The 15,323-nt window shown below is 53.0% G+C and overlaps 2 protein-coding genes across 2 annotated transcripts in view; both read left to right on the forward strand.

Annotated features, from left to right (window-relative positions):
* Positions 1-2,903, forward strand: part of LOC141999555 (tRNA (32-2'-O)-methyltransferase regulator THADA-like) — a 38,256-nt gene extending 35,353 nt beyond the window's left edge. Inside the window, exons 30-31 of the mRNA XM_074973116.1 lie at positions 633-838; positions 2,114-2,903. Coding sequence (XP_074829217.1) covers positions 633-838; positions 2,114-2,385 — 478 coding nt within the window. The 3' untranslated portion in view covers positions 2,386-2,903. The remainder of the gene's footprint in view (positions 1-632; positions 839-2,113) is intronic.
* A 2,962-nt stretch (positions 2,904-5,865) lies between these two features.
* On the forward strand, positions 5,866-14,965 carry LOC141999192 (uncharacterized). The gene is made up of 3 exons (XM_074972348.1): positions 5,866-5,952; positions 7,364-8,322; positions 10,734-14,965. Exons 2-3 carry the CDS (start codon positions 7,371-7,373, stop codon positions 10,940-10,942), a joined length of 1,161 nt encoding a protein of 386 aa, XP_074828449.1. The 5' UTR covers positions 5,866-5,952; positions 7,364-7,370; the 3' UTR covers positions 10,943-14,965.
* Positions 14,966-15,323: the final 358 nt, after the last annotated feature.

Raw genomic sequence — 15,323 nt, forward strand, 5'->3', positions numbered from 1 at the left:
GTCTCACTGTGCCACCTGGGGCAGGTAACTTGGTCCATCCATGTTTGAAAATCCTGCCCTAAACATAAGCATCCAAATCTCTTGAATAGAGAGAAAATAAGTGGCCTGATTTATTTATTTATTTATTTAGAGGTTTTGAGCACCCACAGCTCCCATTGACTTCACTGGTGGTTGCGTGTGCTCAGCACCTCTCAAAATCAGGCCACTTACATAGGTGCCTTGCTTTAGGCACTCACGTTTGAAAATCAGGCCTTTAATCTCTCTGCTTCTCCATTTGTACAATGGAAATGACACTTCAGTCTCTCCCAAGCGACTTGTGTGGATTAAGGAGTTAATGGGGGTACAGTCCTGTAAAACTGCTCTATAGATGGGAGATATTATTATTGACAGTATCCCAAGGGAGCTGTCCTCCACAGAGGGAGGGCTTGGGCCTTTCAATCTGTAAACACAAAACTTGTGAAATCCCATCCTTTCTAGTCACCAATACTGAAAGCCCGTCTGCTCATGCAACACCCATCACTGTGCTGTCACAACTGGTACATAGCGTGAAATCGTGCTGGTGTGTTTGGAGGAGCAGATCAGTGACTGAGACAAAACGTGGGGTTTATCGTTTGACTTGGCTTCCCTTTCAGAGCGGTCAGCCTGTATAAAGAGGACGAACCCAATGTTTTTGCAGAGCCAGCTGTCTTATCCCGACTGCTGCTCCCCTTCCTCCTTCAGCTGCTAGACAGGGTGCCCGCCGCCACTCGGCTTTGTGACTTCACTCAACGCTGGCTGAAAGCCACCGGACCCAGCATCTTACACAACCTACAGCACTGCAAGCACTGGTGGGGCCGAGGTACGTAACTGCACTGGCATCGCATCTAATCTCTCCCCACGATGGGCAGTCAGATATCCCGCAGTGTCGGCCTTAACACCAAAGCAAAGCTGGTTGCATATATGACACTTCTGTTCATAAAGCACAGATCTGTTTGTATGTAGGACCTGCACTAATTGCTGCTCTCTTTAACTACGTGGTGCTAGAATAATTGCTTTAAATAAAGTAAAATGGAAGAAGAGGCACATTACTTCCTGCCATATTGCAACTTCAAAGATACGTTAAACTTGGGGTTTAAGTGACTTCATAGTATTCTTTACACTTTTTCAATGTTGTTCTCAGTCAGGTTAATACAGTTCACCTGGGCTCTAGCCCACGATCCACATGTGGAGAAACCTGCTACATTTAGGTTTGTTGTTCCAACATTTCCCCCCATAAACCAGCCTCCCTTCAAACAGCACCAAGGGTGGGACGAACAAAACGAAGAGTGCAAAAGGAAAAGCCAGGGAACAGCCACTATATTCCATAATTGTCCCTTTGCAGGGTCTGTGCCATTGACTGACAATGGTAACTTGTTTTCTGTTTCTTGGCCAAATTCACCACACAGTTCAACTGGCTCCTATTAGTGTATCACAAATAGCGCTTAGAGGTGAAACTGGAGAATGAGAAACAGCTTGGAGGTTTGGGATAACTGGAAATTGCATCCAGAAATCCCCGTAATGTTACCTGCATAATACACTATTTGCCCGTGGCAAGGGAAACTGCAGTAGCATCTCTGTACTAGAGCTGTCGTGCTGGGAAGGGACTGGCTGTGCTCTGTGCAGCCAAGGTAAACTGAGGCAAACGTCCAGAGGAGCTGCCCGGCACTTGTCTAAATGAAGAAAACTAAATAACAAACAGAGACGCTTAGCGTAGGCTTAAGCGCGAGCCTGTCTGGGCCATGTGCTGACAAGCCAAGTCAGGTGTTCTCGGAATTCACCTGTGCCAGGAACAGAAAAAAAGCCAGCAGTCCCTGGTAGGTATTCATGGCTCTGCACCTTCATGCTGCTGCTGGGAGTGCATGTCAAGCATCACTGAGAGCGGCACTGGTTTTTCAGTGACAGCTTAACTCCTGCTACAGCAGCATGGTGCTTTATCTACCCTCTGACGTACATGGGAATTTGGCTCATAGAGAGGATGGGACAGTGAGAACAGGACTATTTGCCCTGTCGTCTGTCTCAATAAATTACTTTTGACGGCCACTGATATCCTGTACACACCCTAACCCTATTAATGCCTTGTTCTGCTCCCTTTTAGATGCCATTGCACCTTTGCATATGAAAGCTCTGGGGTGTGCAAAGGTGCATGCTGCTGTCACAGCGCTACTGGTGAAGGCTACACTTCTGGCCCATGCTCTGGATGGTCTGGAAAGGATCCACATCAGTGCTTCAGAGATCCACTGCACTTCCCAGGAGCTGAGAAGTGAACTTGTGCTGGTACAGGAACTGCTGGCCCAGCATGGAATGGCCCCCACCTTCAGTTTAGACTATGGGATCACAGATATAAGGTGCTCAGTAAGACCGGTCTGATCATCCTGGGTGGCAGAACTGTGTTGTAGTGAGTTACCACGAGCCATTAGCCAAGGGACAGAGTGTGCTGTCTTTACACTGTGCTTTAGATTTCTGTTCTGAGACACTGCTGGATCTCTGTGCTCACCTTCCTGATTTCTCCTCTGCCAGGAGCCATCCAGAACTGGTAGGTTATTGATGGAACTCAGGTGCTCCCCATTTGCCAGCCAGGAAAGGGAAGTGGTACAGTGTCCTACTACCCGGGATCCAGGCCCCTCTCCCCCTCAGGTTATCCTGGTTCCTCAAACTTATTTTATCAACCACACGTTCTCTGGATCAAGCCAGGAGGTGACAGCTTCCAGTTCTTCATTCAGAGGGCAGCTTTACAAATTAGATCACTACCAACATATAATACCAGTGATGGTCTTAGCCCATGATTCTGCTCCTCTCTACCCGAAAGGCATGGGCTCCTTGGTATGCCCGATACTCTCAGGTCAAGACAGCCTTCCCTGTAATGAGGAGGGTTGGAAGCTCTACTCCCGGAAGGACCAGAGAGAACACGTCTCAAACACAGCGGTCACATCTCAAACTCTGATCCCCCTGCTCGCCTGATCTTATTTCACTGTTTTTTATCCACGTTTGTGGCTCCTGTTATAAGGAGCCAATAAACATGCTTTTGGCTGAATAAAGCGTCCCTTGGATTTTATCGCTAATAAAGAGTCCTAATTGGGTGTTGCTATTATTCAGTTTATAAAACACTCTGAAACACTTTTCAAATGGAATATATAGACACTCCAATCAGTTAGCAAATGCCCTGATTCCTCAAGTGTTAGTCTCTGACTCTCAAAGCTAGTTACTGCTTCACTTATTCACCCTTGTAGTCTAAACTCTAGTCCAGACTGCTGGTGCAACAGCAATCCCATACCAACAGAGCCTTCATCTTGTCTCAGTTGAGCCCATGCCTCACTGATACAGCCTCTGTCCCAGAGTTCCTGGCTTCAGAGTACAAAAGGGACCCTTCATGCGTCACTCCCCAGCTTAATCCAGTGTGATGTAGTGAGAGGGTGGGGAATACATGCAGGCGCTGATCCTGTCTGAGAGCAGATCACACACACACACAATCAGAGCTGCCGCAACTTTCCTTGGCTCCCCTCTTTGTAGGAACTAAAGTGAACGAGTCCCAGGCTGACTGACTCTCTCTTCTTGTCTATCACCTATATACTTCAATGAAACATTTAAACCCTCTTAAGGGAGTGAACTCAGCTGTGCTAATCAGTCCGACAGGACTTAAAATACAGAAAGCAATAGCTGTGGCAGAAAAGTGTTATTCTCAAAATGTTTTGGAAATAAAATTTTGAAAGCTTGACATGAAGATTAAGAGCCTGACATTTTAGTTTTAGGCCATTTCAAATGAGATTTAAGATACAGAACTCGAAGGAACCTCCTGTGCCATCGAGTCCAGTCCCCTGCTGTCACAGGTAACCCCATCACTTCACTTCCCGACTCCTTTACCTGTTTATAAAATACAAGCCTAGTCATAAACTGATCAAGCCCCATCTTAAAACTAGTTCAGTTGTTTGCCCTCACGCCTATTGGGAGGCCACTCCAGAACCTCGCACCTCTGATCGTTAGAAACCTTTGTCTCATGGCCAGCTTAGACCCATTTGCTCTTGTGCCAACACTGCCCTCTAGCTTAAATAGCTCTTCACCCTCCCTGGTGTTTACCCTCCTCATGTATTTATAGGGAGCAATCATACCCCCTTTCAGCCTTCACTTTCCTATGCTGAACAAACCAAGCTCTTTTAGTCTCCTTGCCCCTAAATTCAGTCCTCCAGTCCCCAGCTCATTCTAGTGGCCCTTCTCCACACCTGCTCCAGTTTGAATTCAGCTTCCCTGTACATGGGTGACCAGAATTGTGCACAGTATTCCAGGTGAGGTCTTTCCAGTGCCTGGCACAATGGCATTAATACAGCCTCTCTCTTCTGGAAATACCGCACCTGCTACACCCTAGGATCAGATTGGAAGAGGCCCTGGGGGTTTTTCGCCTTTCTCTGTAGCATGGGGCACGGGTCACTTGCTGGAGGATTCTCTGCACCTTGAAGTCTTTAAACCACGATTTGAAGACTTCAATAGCTCAGGCATAGGTGAGAGGTTTATCGCAGGAGTGGGCGGGTGAGATTCTGTGGCCTGCGTTGTGCAGGAGGTCAGGCAAGATGATCATAATGGTCCCTTCTGACCTTAATATCTATGAATCACAGGTGCCATTTTTATGCCCACAGCAGTGGCATAGCCAAGATAGGACATTTGGGTGGGCGGACAATGACAGGGGAACGTGGGGCAGGAGGGATCGGGGGGAACCTGCCTCTCCCCGACGCCTTCTTGCCAGCCTTGCGGGAGGCAATGGATGCTCTGGCCAGGGGCCCCCATGCCCCAAGCACACACCCAGCTCCAGGAGGAGACACCGTTCTCCAGCGCAAACTACTCCAGGCACTTGTCCCCATCCCATCGCCCCACGCCAGGCCCAGGTCCCCAGGGCGGCAGGCTTCCTTTTTCGAGGATCTCCTCCGCTGCCGCCAGCCACCTGCTCGCTCACCCGCCCTCCACCCAGCACTCCTGCCAGGGAGCGGGGTCGGGACACGGGGGCTTGCAAGCGCTGGGGCCGGAGCAGAGCCTGCATGCTAAGTGGGTGGGCTGCGGCCCAGCCATGGGTACGCCCCTGGCCCACAGTCCAACTGGTGGTTCATAGTCAACCTGTAATCAACCAGCACACCGCGGTCTTTCTCCTTCTCTGTTGTTCCCGACCGATGAGCCCCCCATCTTACAGCAGAAATGCTTACCCCTCCTTAAGTGCACGACCTCGCACTTCCTACCATTACATTTCATCCCACTAGGTCATCCCAGTCTTCCTGTATAATCGTCTGATCGTCCTCTGCGTGGACACGGCTGCCCAATGCCCCGTGGTCAGCAAAGTTCAGTCGCACGCTCCAATTTTTGGTGCCCAAGTCATGACTGAAACTATTAAATATCGGCCCCAGGGCAAGCCCTGAAAGGCAGGAACACTTGCCCGAGTTCCCCCCACATCACGACCGCTGCTCCCCCCCAGGTACACGCGCCCCATCCCCATCCAGCACGGACTGGCACGTGCCTGGGGCCCGACACCCCCCCACCCCAGCTGCTTGTGCGGCCCCCCGATTTCTGCCCGGCCCCAGCTCCCGCTGCATTAAGGGCTGGCTCCGTCTCCCCCCAGGCCAGACCCCGCCTTACCCGCGGGGCGCCCGGTCCCGGGGAAGGGGCAGCGCCCGGGGGGGAGGCGGTGGGGCGGAAAGGCCCCGCCGGGGAAGGGCGCGGCGATGCGGCTGCTGGCCCAGGAACCCAACGAGCCCCCGGCCCCCGCCCCGCTGCGCAGGGGGCCGAGCCGGGCGCCATCCCCAGCGCGGGGGCAGGGCCCCGCCGGGACCCCGCAGCCAGGCCGGGGCGCGGCCCCGCGTGTCGCAGGATACGTGTCACCCGCCCGCTTCCTGCCGCGCTGGGCCCGGGGCGGCCGCCGGCTCCGGCTTCCGGCCGCCGGCATGCGAGCGCCGCAGGCAGGTAGGTGCCGCCGGGCCGGGCCGCGCCGCGCCGCGCGGGCTCGCCCCTGCGCAGGGGGCCCTGCCCGGCCTGCGCTGCGCCCCATCTTCAGAGGCGCGGGGCCGCCCGCCGCCGCGAGCCCGCCGGGAGTTCGCGCCGCCCGGCAGGGTTCGCCGCTGGAACTCACCCCCACTGGAGCCTGGGGCGGGAAAGCGCCCAGCCCCCTGCGGGGTTAGCCCAGCACTGAAACTGTCTGGGGTTTCAGGCCCCCGGGGGGTGGGGAAGAGCGGGGGGGGGGCTAAAGGCTGGTGCTTCAGGGCATCAGCCAGGCGCTAGGAATTAAGGGGGAGGAAGAAATTTCCCCCATCAGTGGGTTACTGCGTAATTGTGCCTTTGAGGGGTGCTTTTACACCTCCTTCTGCAGCATCGGTGCTGGCCCCGGCCCAGAGACGGGATGCTGGGCTCGGTGGACCACGCACGTAGCGGGTCCAAGGTCCCAGCGTTGAGGTGATGTCCCTCCTGTCTCCCTCTCTCTGGCATGGGTACCTTCGAAGGCCTGATCCCTGCCCCCCCCAGGGGCACATGCTACAAATCAAAGAGAACGGCAGGCCTTGCAGAACTGGCTGGCTGCAGCTTGTAATTCTCCAGCTCAAAGTAACCGGTGGCACTTTCACTACAAAGGTCCCGCCTTCAGGGACAGCAGATGCCCGTGTGAGCTACCGCTTGTTGATCCCAGCAAGCTATAGTCCTTGTGGGCTATACTTCCATGGAGAACGGGATTGGGAGGCAGGAGTCCAGGGTTCTAGTCCTCGGCTTGCTCTGTGACAGACCAGTTGCTTCACCGTCCTTTGCCTCAGTTTCCCTGCATTTAATGTGGTAATTAATTATATTTACCCTCCTTCATAAAGCCCTGTGAGATCCTATATGGTTATATAGGGTAAGTGCTTAATAGCAGTAGGAAGGATTTCGTGCTTTTAAGATGCAGACTCCATGCTGTGTTGCAGGCTGGGGCCTGTGCTCCGCCAGGCCTCACTTTGGCGTTAAAGGCCAGCGTGGCTGCAGGCAGCTCTGTTGTACGCAGATCCTGTGCACCTCTCAAGCTGTGGCAGTTTGTCAGTGTGGCCTGTGGTTAGGCGTCCATTTGAATCTGTGGCTAAGGCCAAGTTATCTAATGGTAGAGTAATCTTATTTACATGCTTAAATCACCTGAACTTAAAGCTGCAGAGGGTCCCATGGGTATTGATGGCTGAAACATAATTATCAGCCAGTTGATTGCTCCCAAAAAACCCAGATGTGGATGGAGTCACGATCCACCTTGTACGATACCCTCTTCTACCCACCTGGGCTCAGCAGGAGCCCCACCCATGCACTGCAGTTAAGCGGGATCTCATGGTAAATAGTGCCATAATGGTGACTTGTAATTGAATCGCAGGGGCAACATGACCACAGCCAAGCCAAAAAGACTCAAGTTTTCTGAAGAAGAGAAGTTCCTCATCCTTGAAGAATTCAGCCTGCGCAAGGACATCCTGATCCCCAAGAGCGGGCGCTACAAGAACACGATGGACCGTCAGCGAGCGTGGGAAGAGATCACTGCCGCTGTCAACTCCCTCAGCCCGCTTGTGCAGCGCACGCCTGACGAGATCCGCAAGAAGTGGCACAACATGGTCATTGACGCCCGCAAGGAGCTGGCCACGGTGAAACACCCTTTGTTGAGGCAGCGGCCCCAGGAGAGGCTCTTCCACAACATCTTTGCTCTCTTCAATAAGACAGGGCCGGAGGTGGCAGAACCATTGCTTCTGGGCCCTGGTTTCGGAACGAAGCCGTCCAGCAGCCCGGCTGGAACCGCAGTGCCTCTCTGCGCAGCGGAGGGGATGCGGGAGTCTTCGTCAGACTTATTCCTCCACAGCCAGAATGATGGACTTCGGCTGAGCCAGGGGAACAAACTGCTCTGCAAAACGGAGGTCCTTGCGGACACAGACAAAGAAATGGCACCAAGGACTGGCTGTCCTGGAAAGAGTTTCATCCATGCGCCAGGGGACCCGCAGCCCAGCGATTTGTGCTTGGGTGGAGCTCAAGAGAGTGTGGAAAAGAGACTGTTGGGCCCCAGTAAGGATCCGCCGCTGACCTGTGCGCCCGTAGCTGAGACACATCCTGTGCCAATTCACAGGACTACCTCGCCACCGAGCCATGGAGCTGAGGTGCCTGCTCCCGGCAGGACTCCGGTGCCTCTCAACTGCTCCCCAGACTTTGCACTGGCCTATAAGATCAAGTGCCCTTTGAGCCCTGTATTCGAATGGCCTTGCCTAGGGATCGTCTCAAGCCCAGTCACACAAAGCAGCAGGACTGACAGCCCCAGCTCCGAAGGCATCCACACAGCAATGGATGATAATGGTGAGACAGCCACACACGCGAGCCAGGCCACGCAGTGCCTGGCTCCTCCTCCTCCTTCCCAGCAGAATTCAGTCTTTTAATTTGTGCATGAAAGGAAGAGGCTATTAGTTACTGGCAGCAGCCTGGCAAACGGGCCAAATCCTGCCTCCCGTTACACCACCATGTAGGTGTAGATGCTACATGCAGTTCAGCAGAGCTACTCTGGATACTTACCAGCGTCACCGAGAGCGGAACTCAGCCTATACTGAGCGGGAGCCATGTGAGCTCTGCCAGTATCTCCCAGCCCTGACCAGTCACCGCCCTGCTCCTGTCTGGAGTACAAATTTCCATCAGTGCCAGATCGCATGGTGGGTGGGAAGAGGCACCAATCTCATTTCACCTGTGACCTGAGCCGGGATTAGTACTTGGTCTTTCCCCGGGGAGAGAGCTGCCTATGCAGCTTTGCCCTCTGTTATGGAGTGCCATTAATAGGCGCCGCCCCTGCCTAAGCAGGCCTTTCTTGCCATGAGAGGAGCACGTGGTTATCAAGTGACCATTTAGAATAGATTTTAAGACGCCCGGAATTCCCAAGAATGGACCTTCCCTAGGCTGGCTTTCCTCCCAGCCCATTGCCAAGTGGTTGGGCCAAACATGTCTCCCCCGAGAATGGCTCTGAGTCAGTGAGCAGTGCCCCCAGGGGGGTGTTTGTATCTCCAGTCTGTCAGGGAGCATTTTTCCTACTACCCACTCTTAAGATGTCTCTGCAGAAATACAGCCCTGTTCTCCCCTGCTCCGGCTGTGATAACTGTCAAGTTACACGTACTGTTTCCATCCCAGTGCCCAGAGTTGTAAACAGCTTAGAACAGGGGTTCTCAAACTTCATTGCACCGCGACCCCCTTCTGACAACAAAAGTTACTACACAAACCCAGGAGTGGGGACTGAAGCCTGAGCCCGCACGAGCCACATCGCCCCAGGTGGGAGGGCCAAAGCCCAAGCCCTACCGCCCCAGGCCAGGGGTGGGGGCAAAGCCCAAGCCCAAGGGCTTCAGCCCCAGGCAGGAGGCCTGTAACCTGAGCCCTGCTGCCCAGGGCTGAAGCTCTTGGGCTTTGGCTCCAGGCAGTGTGGCTCAGGCTTCAACCCCAGATCCCAGCAAGTCTAAGTCAGCCCTGGTGACCCCAGCCCCCATTGGAGTCCTGACCCACAGTTTGAGAACCGCTTGCTTAGAACCATCTTGGTTCCTTACAACTGTAGCAAGAGAGGAAATGCAGGTCAGCTGGAACAGGTCAAATCCAGTGAGAAGGGACACCTTGCTTTTAAGAGAGTGGACGTACAATTTGAGGCAGGGGAGAAGTTCCCTGTGTCCATTTTTAGTGTTGCTAAACTGTCCTGAAGCTCCGGATCATGCGTAGAATCGTGCCACAGATCTGCCCCGTATTCCCACTCCTTCTCCAATGAATCACACTTCACCCCACTCTGCTGTCTGTGTGACCACACTCCTTCCTGAAGCTGGAATGCACTGGACAGTGGCATTAAGGTATCGCTCGCTCCCTTCAGCCCACTGCAGCGAGGGCTTCTCCAGCTCTTCTTCTGTCCAGCTTGCCAAACAGGCTGCTTAGAACTTCAGCACAAGTTGGCAGTGGCCGGCCCCAGGCTGTGTTAACAACCTCCCCATGGCACTAAGGTTAAACCTGACAGAAGGGGCAGGGCTTGCCCCCCGGGGGAGGGCAGCTGCAGATCTCCCATTGCCATTAAGACAGCCCCACCCTCCGCCATGAGCATGCTTGGGCAGCTTGAAAGAACCTTCATCTGCTCTCGCCACAGGGTCACACCCTGAGTACACAAGCCCATGCTGATTTTGCTTGCTGTTCATCCCCTGGGGTGGCATGGGAGGCTGTCCCATGGCCTGGCTCACTGGCAGCACTGGCAGTGAATTTAGTTATAAGGTGCCGATACAGCTTTAAATGCCCGTTTGTAGCATCTGGCACTGCAGGCATCACCACTATTTGATGCTTGGCATGACTCTTCTTCTAGGACATCAGAGCTACCCCACCTTTTGTGTCTAGGTAAATTATGTGGGTAACAGAAGGGGAGTAGCAAGGCGGGGAGAGGAAAAGAAGCCAGAGGTAACCAGGGAAAGACAAGAGAGAAGACATGGGCGGGGAGGGGGTGTTCGATCAGAAAGAGCATCTCTGTAGAGCTGCTTCCTGTAGCCAGGACGAGCTTTCCTGGCTGCAGGACAGAGCAGTGGTAGATCACTGGCCCCGGCAGAATTGAGACATGACCCTTATTTTGAGGAGGTTGGATCCTGCTGTTTGTGGCGGGTGGGACATTGCCCCACAGGGGCTGGTTTCTGGGAGGAACTGTGCATTTCTGTGTTCTCTTGACTCCGTTTGCTTTAACCATTTGGGGGGTTGTTGTTTGGTTTGTTCAGCAAGCACCTCTGTGACCGAAGATTCGCTGCCCAGCCAGAGGGGTTGTGTCGGGCCAGCCAAGGAGCTTCGGGAGACGCACAGCCGGCTGCACACAGAGATCCTGGAGCTGCAGAAAGAGACCTTGCAGCTGCAGAAGGAAAAGATCCTGCTGGAGAAAGAGAAACTCTTACTGGAAATTGTCAAACTGCGGCGAGAGCTGGACACGTGACCATCTGCCAGGGAATGATCCTGTCCCTCCACAGTCCAGGGAGCTCAGAGCCCAGTTCAGACCCGCTCGGCTCCAAGTACCCTGTTCGCTGGAGCTTCATGTGCTTAAGTGAAAAAAGAATTGCTTGCTCCTCCGAATGAGCAGGAGAGAACTGAGCTGGTGCTGACCCTCACAGGCGTGAATGGCAGGGACTCTGTTTCCTGTGCAGAAAAGACCAGAGAAATCACTCCACCGATGCTCTTAACCTGCAGCGAGAGCCACACCCAGACAGACATCGGGGGGCACCTGTTGTGGCTTTGGTGGCGGAGCGTAAAACTCGCATAGGTTTGGGAGAGCCACAGCACCAAGGAAATAACTCTGCGTGGGCCTGCGCAGGGCCCCTCCCTCAGCAGGGCGCCAGAGCAGTCCACGGGCCAGGGAAGAGGGGTCGTATCTGTGTATGGAACAGCAGCACAGTGCTTCACCCCGAGCTTCACCTGCTGTATCGCGCATTGCAGAGAAGACTGGACATGTAGCCACGCCATTGCTTCCTGCCTCTGCAGGGCCTTCCCCCTTTAGCCACGAGCAGGGAATTTAAACCAGTATCTTCTTTTTTCCATGGTGATATAAACTCACTAAGTAGAGAAGCAGCCTAGCAGCCCACTCCCTTTGCAAGCCAGGATCCAGCCCTGTACTACAATATAGGGAGCAACGGGGCAAAGCCTAAGGGTCTTTCTCAGGGCCAACTCCTGGAGAAGAGAGCGGGAGTTTTACCTGAGTAAGAACTTAGGATTTGGCCTTTAATGATTAAATATTAAGTTAAAATAAACAAGTGAGCACAGCCAGACTCATTCCCTGCTGGCACTGCCTGGTTTTCTGCTCTCTTCTTATTGCCAGAGGCAACAAGAACCTGAGCGCACCCAGGGGTCTGCTTGCTTTGACCTACCCTTATGAGGATTGTCTATCTCATGTCTAAGATGGATAGTCTGAGTTTCTCCCAAATACCGTAGGGGGAACTCCTACTCCTAGCCACTTCCTCATCCTGTCCAGCTGGGCCACAGTTCAGGAATGGCCTTGTTTATGACTTTCTTAGTGTTCACTTTAGTGCTTGGGAAAGTGTCTTGCTATTGACACTAGCTAGAGCTGGACATGACCCCAGCAGACACTACAAACTTCCCACACAACTCTGCCAAAGAATCTCCAGTGTGACCTGGATCAGCCTTGCCAATGACAGTCCCGGTCCATCACTTCTGCTCGTCCCAAGGCATGTGGTGGTTTTGGGATGCAAGCAAAAGCCCCCAGAGAACTAGGTCAGAGGGATTAGATTGATCAGAGATGACCTCTTTTCAGCTGGGAACAGAGGCATCCAGAAGTGAAAGGTCATTGCACTAGTCTACTGCAAGCATCATCTTCCTGCATTACCATCTTATCTCCAGCGCTCTCTTTGGTGAGGATCCTTGCATGGGGAGGAAGTGAGTCTCCTGGGGAATTCCTCCCTCCCATGATACAGAACCATTCCCAGAGGCCCACCTGCTGACGTATTCCGAGGGCTGCCTGAGTCGAGACCTCAGGATTTGGCTGAAGGAGCAGCTCCACCCTGGGAGAGGACATCGGGAGTGAGCATTGTGGTGGTTGGATGAAGCCAGAGGGGCGTTGATGGGGGTTGCTCTGATGCAGCTCTTGCCCAAGGGAGTGGTGGGGAGAGTGTTTTAAATGCTGGGGCTGGATAAGGTTCCATCTCGTTTGGTTGAATTCCGCTCCCTGGACATTTGGAAGCCCGATGACTCCGGTAGCATTTGAGGTTTTTAGCAAGCTCAGCTGATGCTGTGACGAGCAGCTGTACCAGGAACTGGCATGGGGGCCGAGCCAAATAAACTTGATCTCTTCAGAAAGAAAACCCCTGTGAGATGTCTAGTGTGGGGTAGGTCAGGTTATTGCACGTCACCGTGTGAAACAAAATAGGACATTCAAAAGCTGATGTGGGATCTGGGAGCCAGAATGTGGTAACACCTCTCAGATTGCAGCACAGTAGCTTGTGGGGACCAGCATAACAAGCGTACAGACTGGCTGTCTCTCTTGGGGGACTGTGGGTGTCCATAGGGAACGTAATACATTTGAAAAGTAACCTAATGCTTCAGGTGGTGTTCAGATTGGCATCTTCTGCTCACAGGAAATAACCCCGTTTGCATGGGTAGCTGCCGCTTGATTTCACTTCCCTTTGTCTTACCCGGGAATCCCAATGATTGCAGTGACAAGCAAAACAGTATCCATACTTATTCCCCTGCCAGTGACTCCAACTCTTACCTGCCAGCCCTGCCAAATTTAACCTTGATCCTGCAGCTAAGCTGGGCTCTTTCCTTTGTATGCATCATCACTAGTGACCCTGGCCCCGGCATACAACTGAGGCTGCATGGCTCAGGGTTACATTTGGCAGCTTGAAATACTGTGGTGGTTGAACTAAGTAAGTTTGAAACTTAGCTACTTCTCACATGGCACAAGTGAGGGCTAGGCATTTCCTAGCACTTAGAACAGGAAGCTGGAAGTTAGGACCCTGATGGGTGCTCTCTACGAGGAGAGGTTGAGGGAACTGTGGTTATTTAGTCTGCAGAAGAGAAGAGTGAGGGGGGATTTGATAGCAGCCTTCCACTACCTGAAGGGGGCTTCCAAAGAGGATGGAGCTCGGCTGTTCTCAGTGGTGGCAGATGACAGAACAGGGAGCAATGGTCTCAAGAAGCAGTGGGGGAGGTCTAGGTTGGATATTAGGAAACACTGTTTCACTAGGAGGGTGGTGAAGCACTGGAATGGGTTACCTAGGGAGGTGGTGGAATCTCCATCCTTAAGAGGTTTTTAAGGCCCGGCTCGACAAAGCCCTGGCTGGGATGATTTACTTGGGGACTGGCCCTGCTTTGAGCCGGGGGTTGGACTAGATACCTCCTGAGGTCCCTTCCAACCCTGATCTTCCTTGATTCTCTGAGCTCTAACACTGGAACCTTGAGCAAGCCAGCTAACCTCAGCATTTCAATTTCCTCACTGAGGATAATAGTTACTTACTAAAGTCAGGATTTGAAATCATACTTCACGGTCAAGATTCACAGACGTATTATTTTCATAAGTTAGACTTGCACTGAGGATCTCCTCCAGGGTTAGCATCCCCAAGCAAAAGACCAACCGCACAAAGCAAATTCATTTTGCAATACTCTAAACTTTTTTTAGTTTCATGTAGTATAGTTGCGGAAAGTAGGGGTGACAGAGCATCTATCTCCTTTGCCCTGCAGAGGGCACTAGATGTCACTGCCTGGCTGGTTTTGAAGGCATCATTTGATGGCAAAACAGCCCTACTGGGAGAGAGCAGAAGCAGAGCAGCGGTTCTCCACAGATATTGATGCATGGTTTATGAAGCCATCCTTTTGGCACCAGGGACAGGCTCCAGCTGTCTGCTGTAATCTCCATGCACAAATGGACAACACCCGTTCCACCTGAGGCACTGTCCCCTTGCAGAGGCCCAGCTGATCAGGGACTTCATAGGCACCGCAGACCTTTCACGCCTGCTTCAGTTCACACAACCATCAGACCCTCTCTGCCCCGTCCATTACATGCCTGGAGTCCCACTTTTATTTCCACTAAACATGCTTAAAGCAGCGGCTGTGGAAGCCTTTTCGTGCAGGTTAATGAAATGGATCCCGTGTCACTTCCCACCTTTGCCCTTGTCGCCATGGCTGTGGCCCACTCAGCTGCCCGCGTTGCATGTTTGCTTCTGGGAAGATAGAGCTGTGTCAGCAGCAGAGCATGGAGTCCAGGGTTAAGCACTCGGTGTGGCCCTCTGCACTGAGCGGGAGGGATTCTCAAGCACCCTGCTCCTCTTGCAGTGTGTAAGGTACCACGGGATGATGGGGAGAGAAGGGGACATGTGCAGATCAGTGCACTGAAGTACATGTTTCCTGTCAGGCTAATGTGCTTAGCTACCTGCTCTCTCATAGGCCTTACTCTGAGTTCTTAGCAGGAATATCTGCATAAGCAGTACTCCCATGAATCCACCTGCACTCCCCGGGCATGACTTAGGCAATGCAGGCTGCCATGGCTGTTCTTTAGAGTCTGATAAGAACCAGCTGAGCATAGTTAAGGGTCCGGGGGGAGCCTGCAAGTGCCCACCAAACAGCTGTGCTCCCTGCCTGATCAAACCCTGCCGACTCTGTTAGTTTCCTCTCTTTGATGGGCCCTGTGGGTACATAATGTGAGCTGCCTGTTTGGGAAGCCAGGACTATCTGGGGAGAGGGTTAGATTGGCTGCTGTTGGGGGTGAATGCCCCTCCAAGTTCTTAGCACTTGCTCAAAGCTCCATAGGCCAAGGAACTGGGGGGGGTCATGGCCTGACCACTTTTAAGCAGCAATCCCATACTAACGTG

The sequence above is a fragment of the Natator depressus genome, chromosome 15 (genome assembly GCF_965152275.1).
Source record: "Natator depressus isolate rNatDep1 chromosome 15, rNatDep2.hap1, whole genome shotgun sequence".
Lineage (NCBI taxonomy): Eukaryota > Metazoa > Chordata > Testudines > Cheloniidae > Natator > Natator depressus.

What these genes read in the sequence shown, in the direction of transcription:
- LOC141999192 (XM_074972348.1), top strand. Translation starts at nt 7,371, where the DNA reads ATGACCACAGCCAAGCCAAAAAGACTCAAGTTTTCTGAAGAAGAGAAG. An exon ending in CACAGCAATGGATGATAATG is followed by an intron (nt 8,323 to 10,733) that starts GTGAGACAGCCA and finishes TGGTTTGTTCAG; the next exon opens with CAAGCACCTCTGTGACCGAA.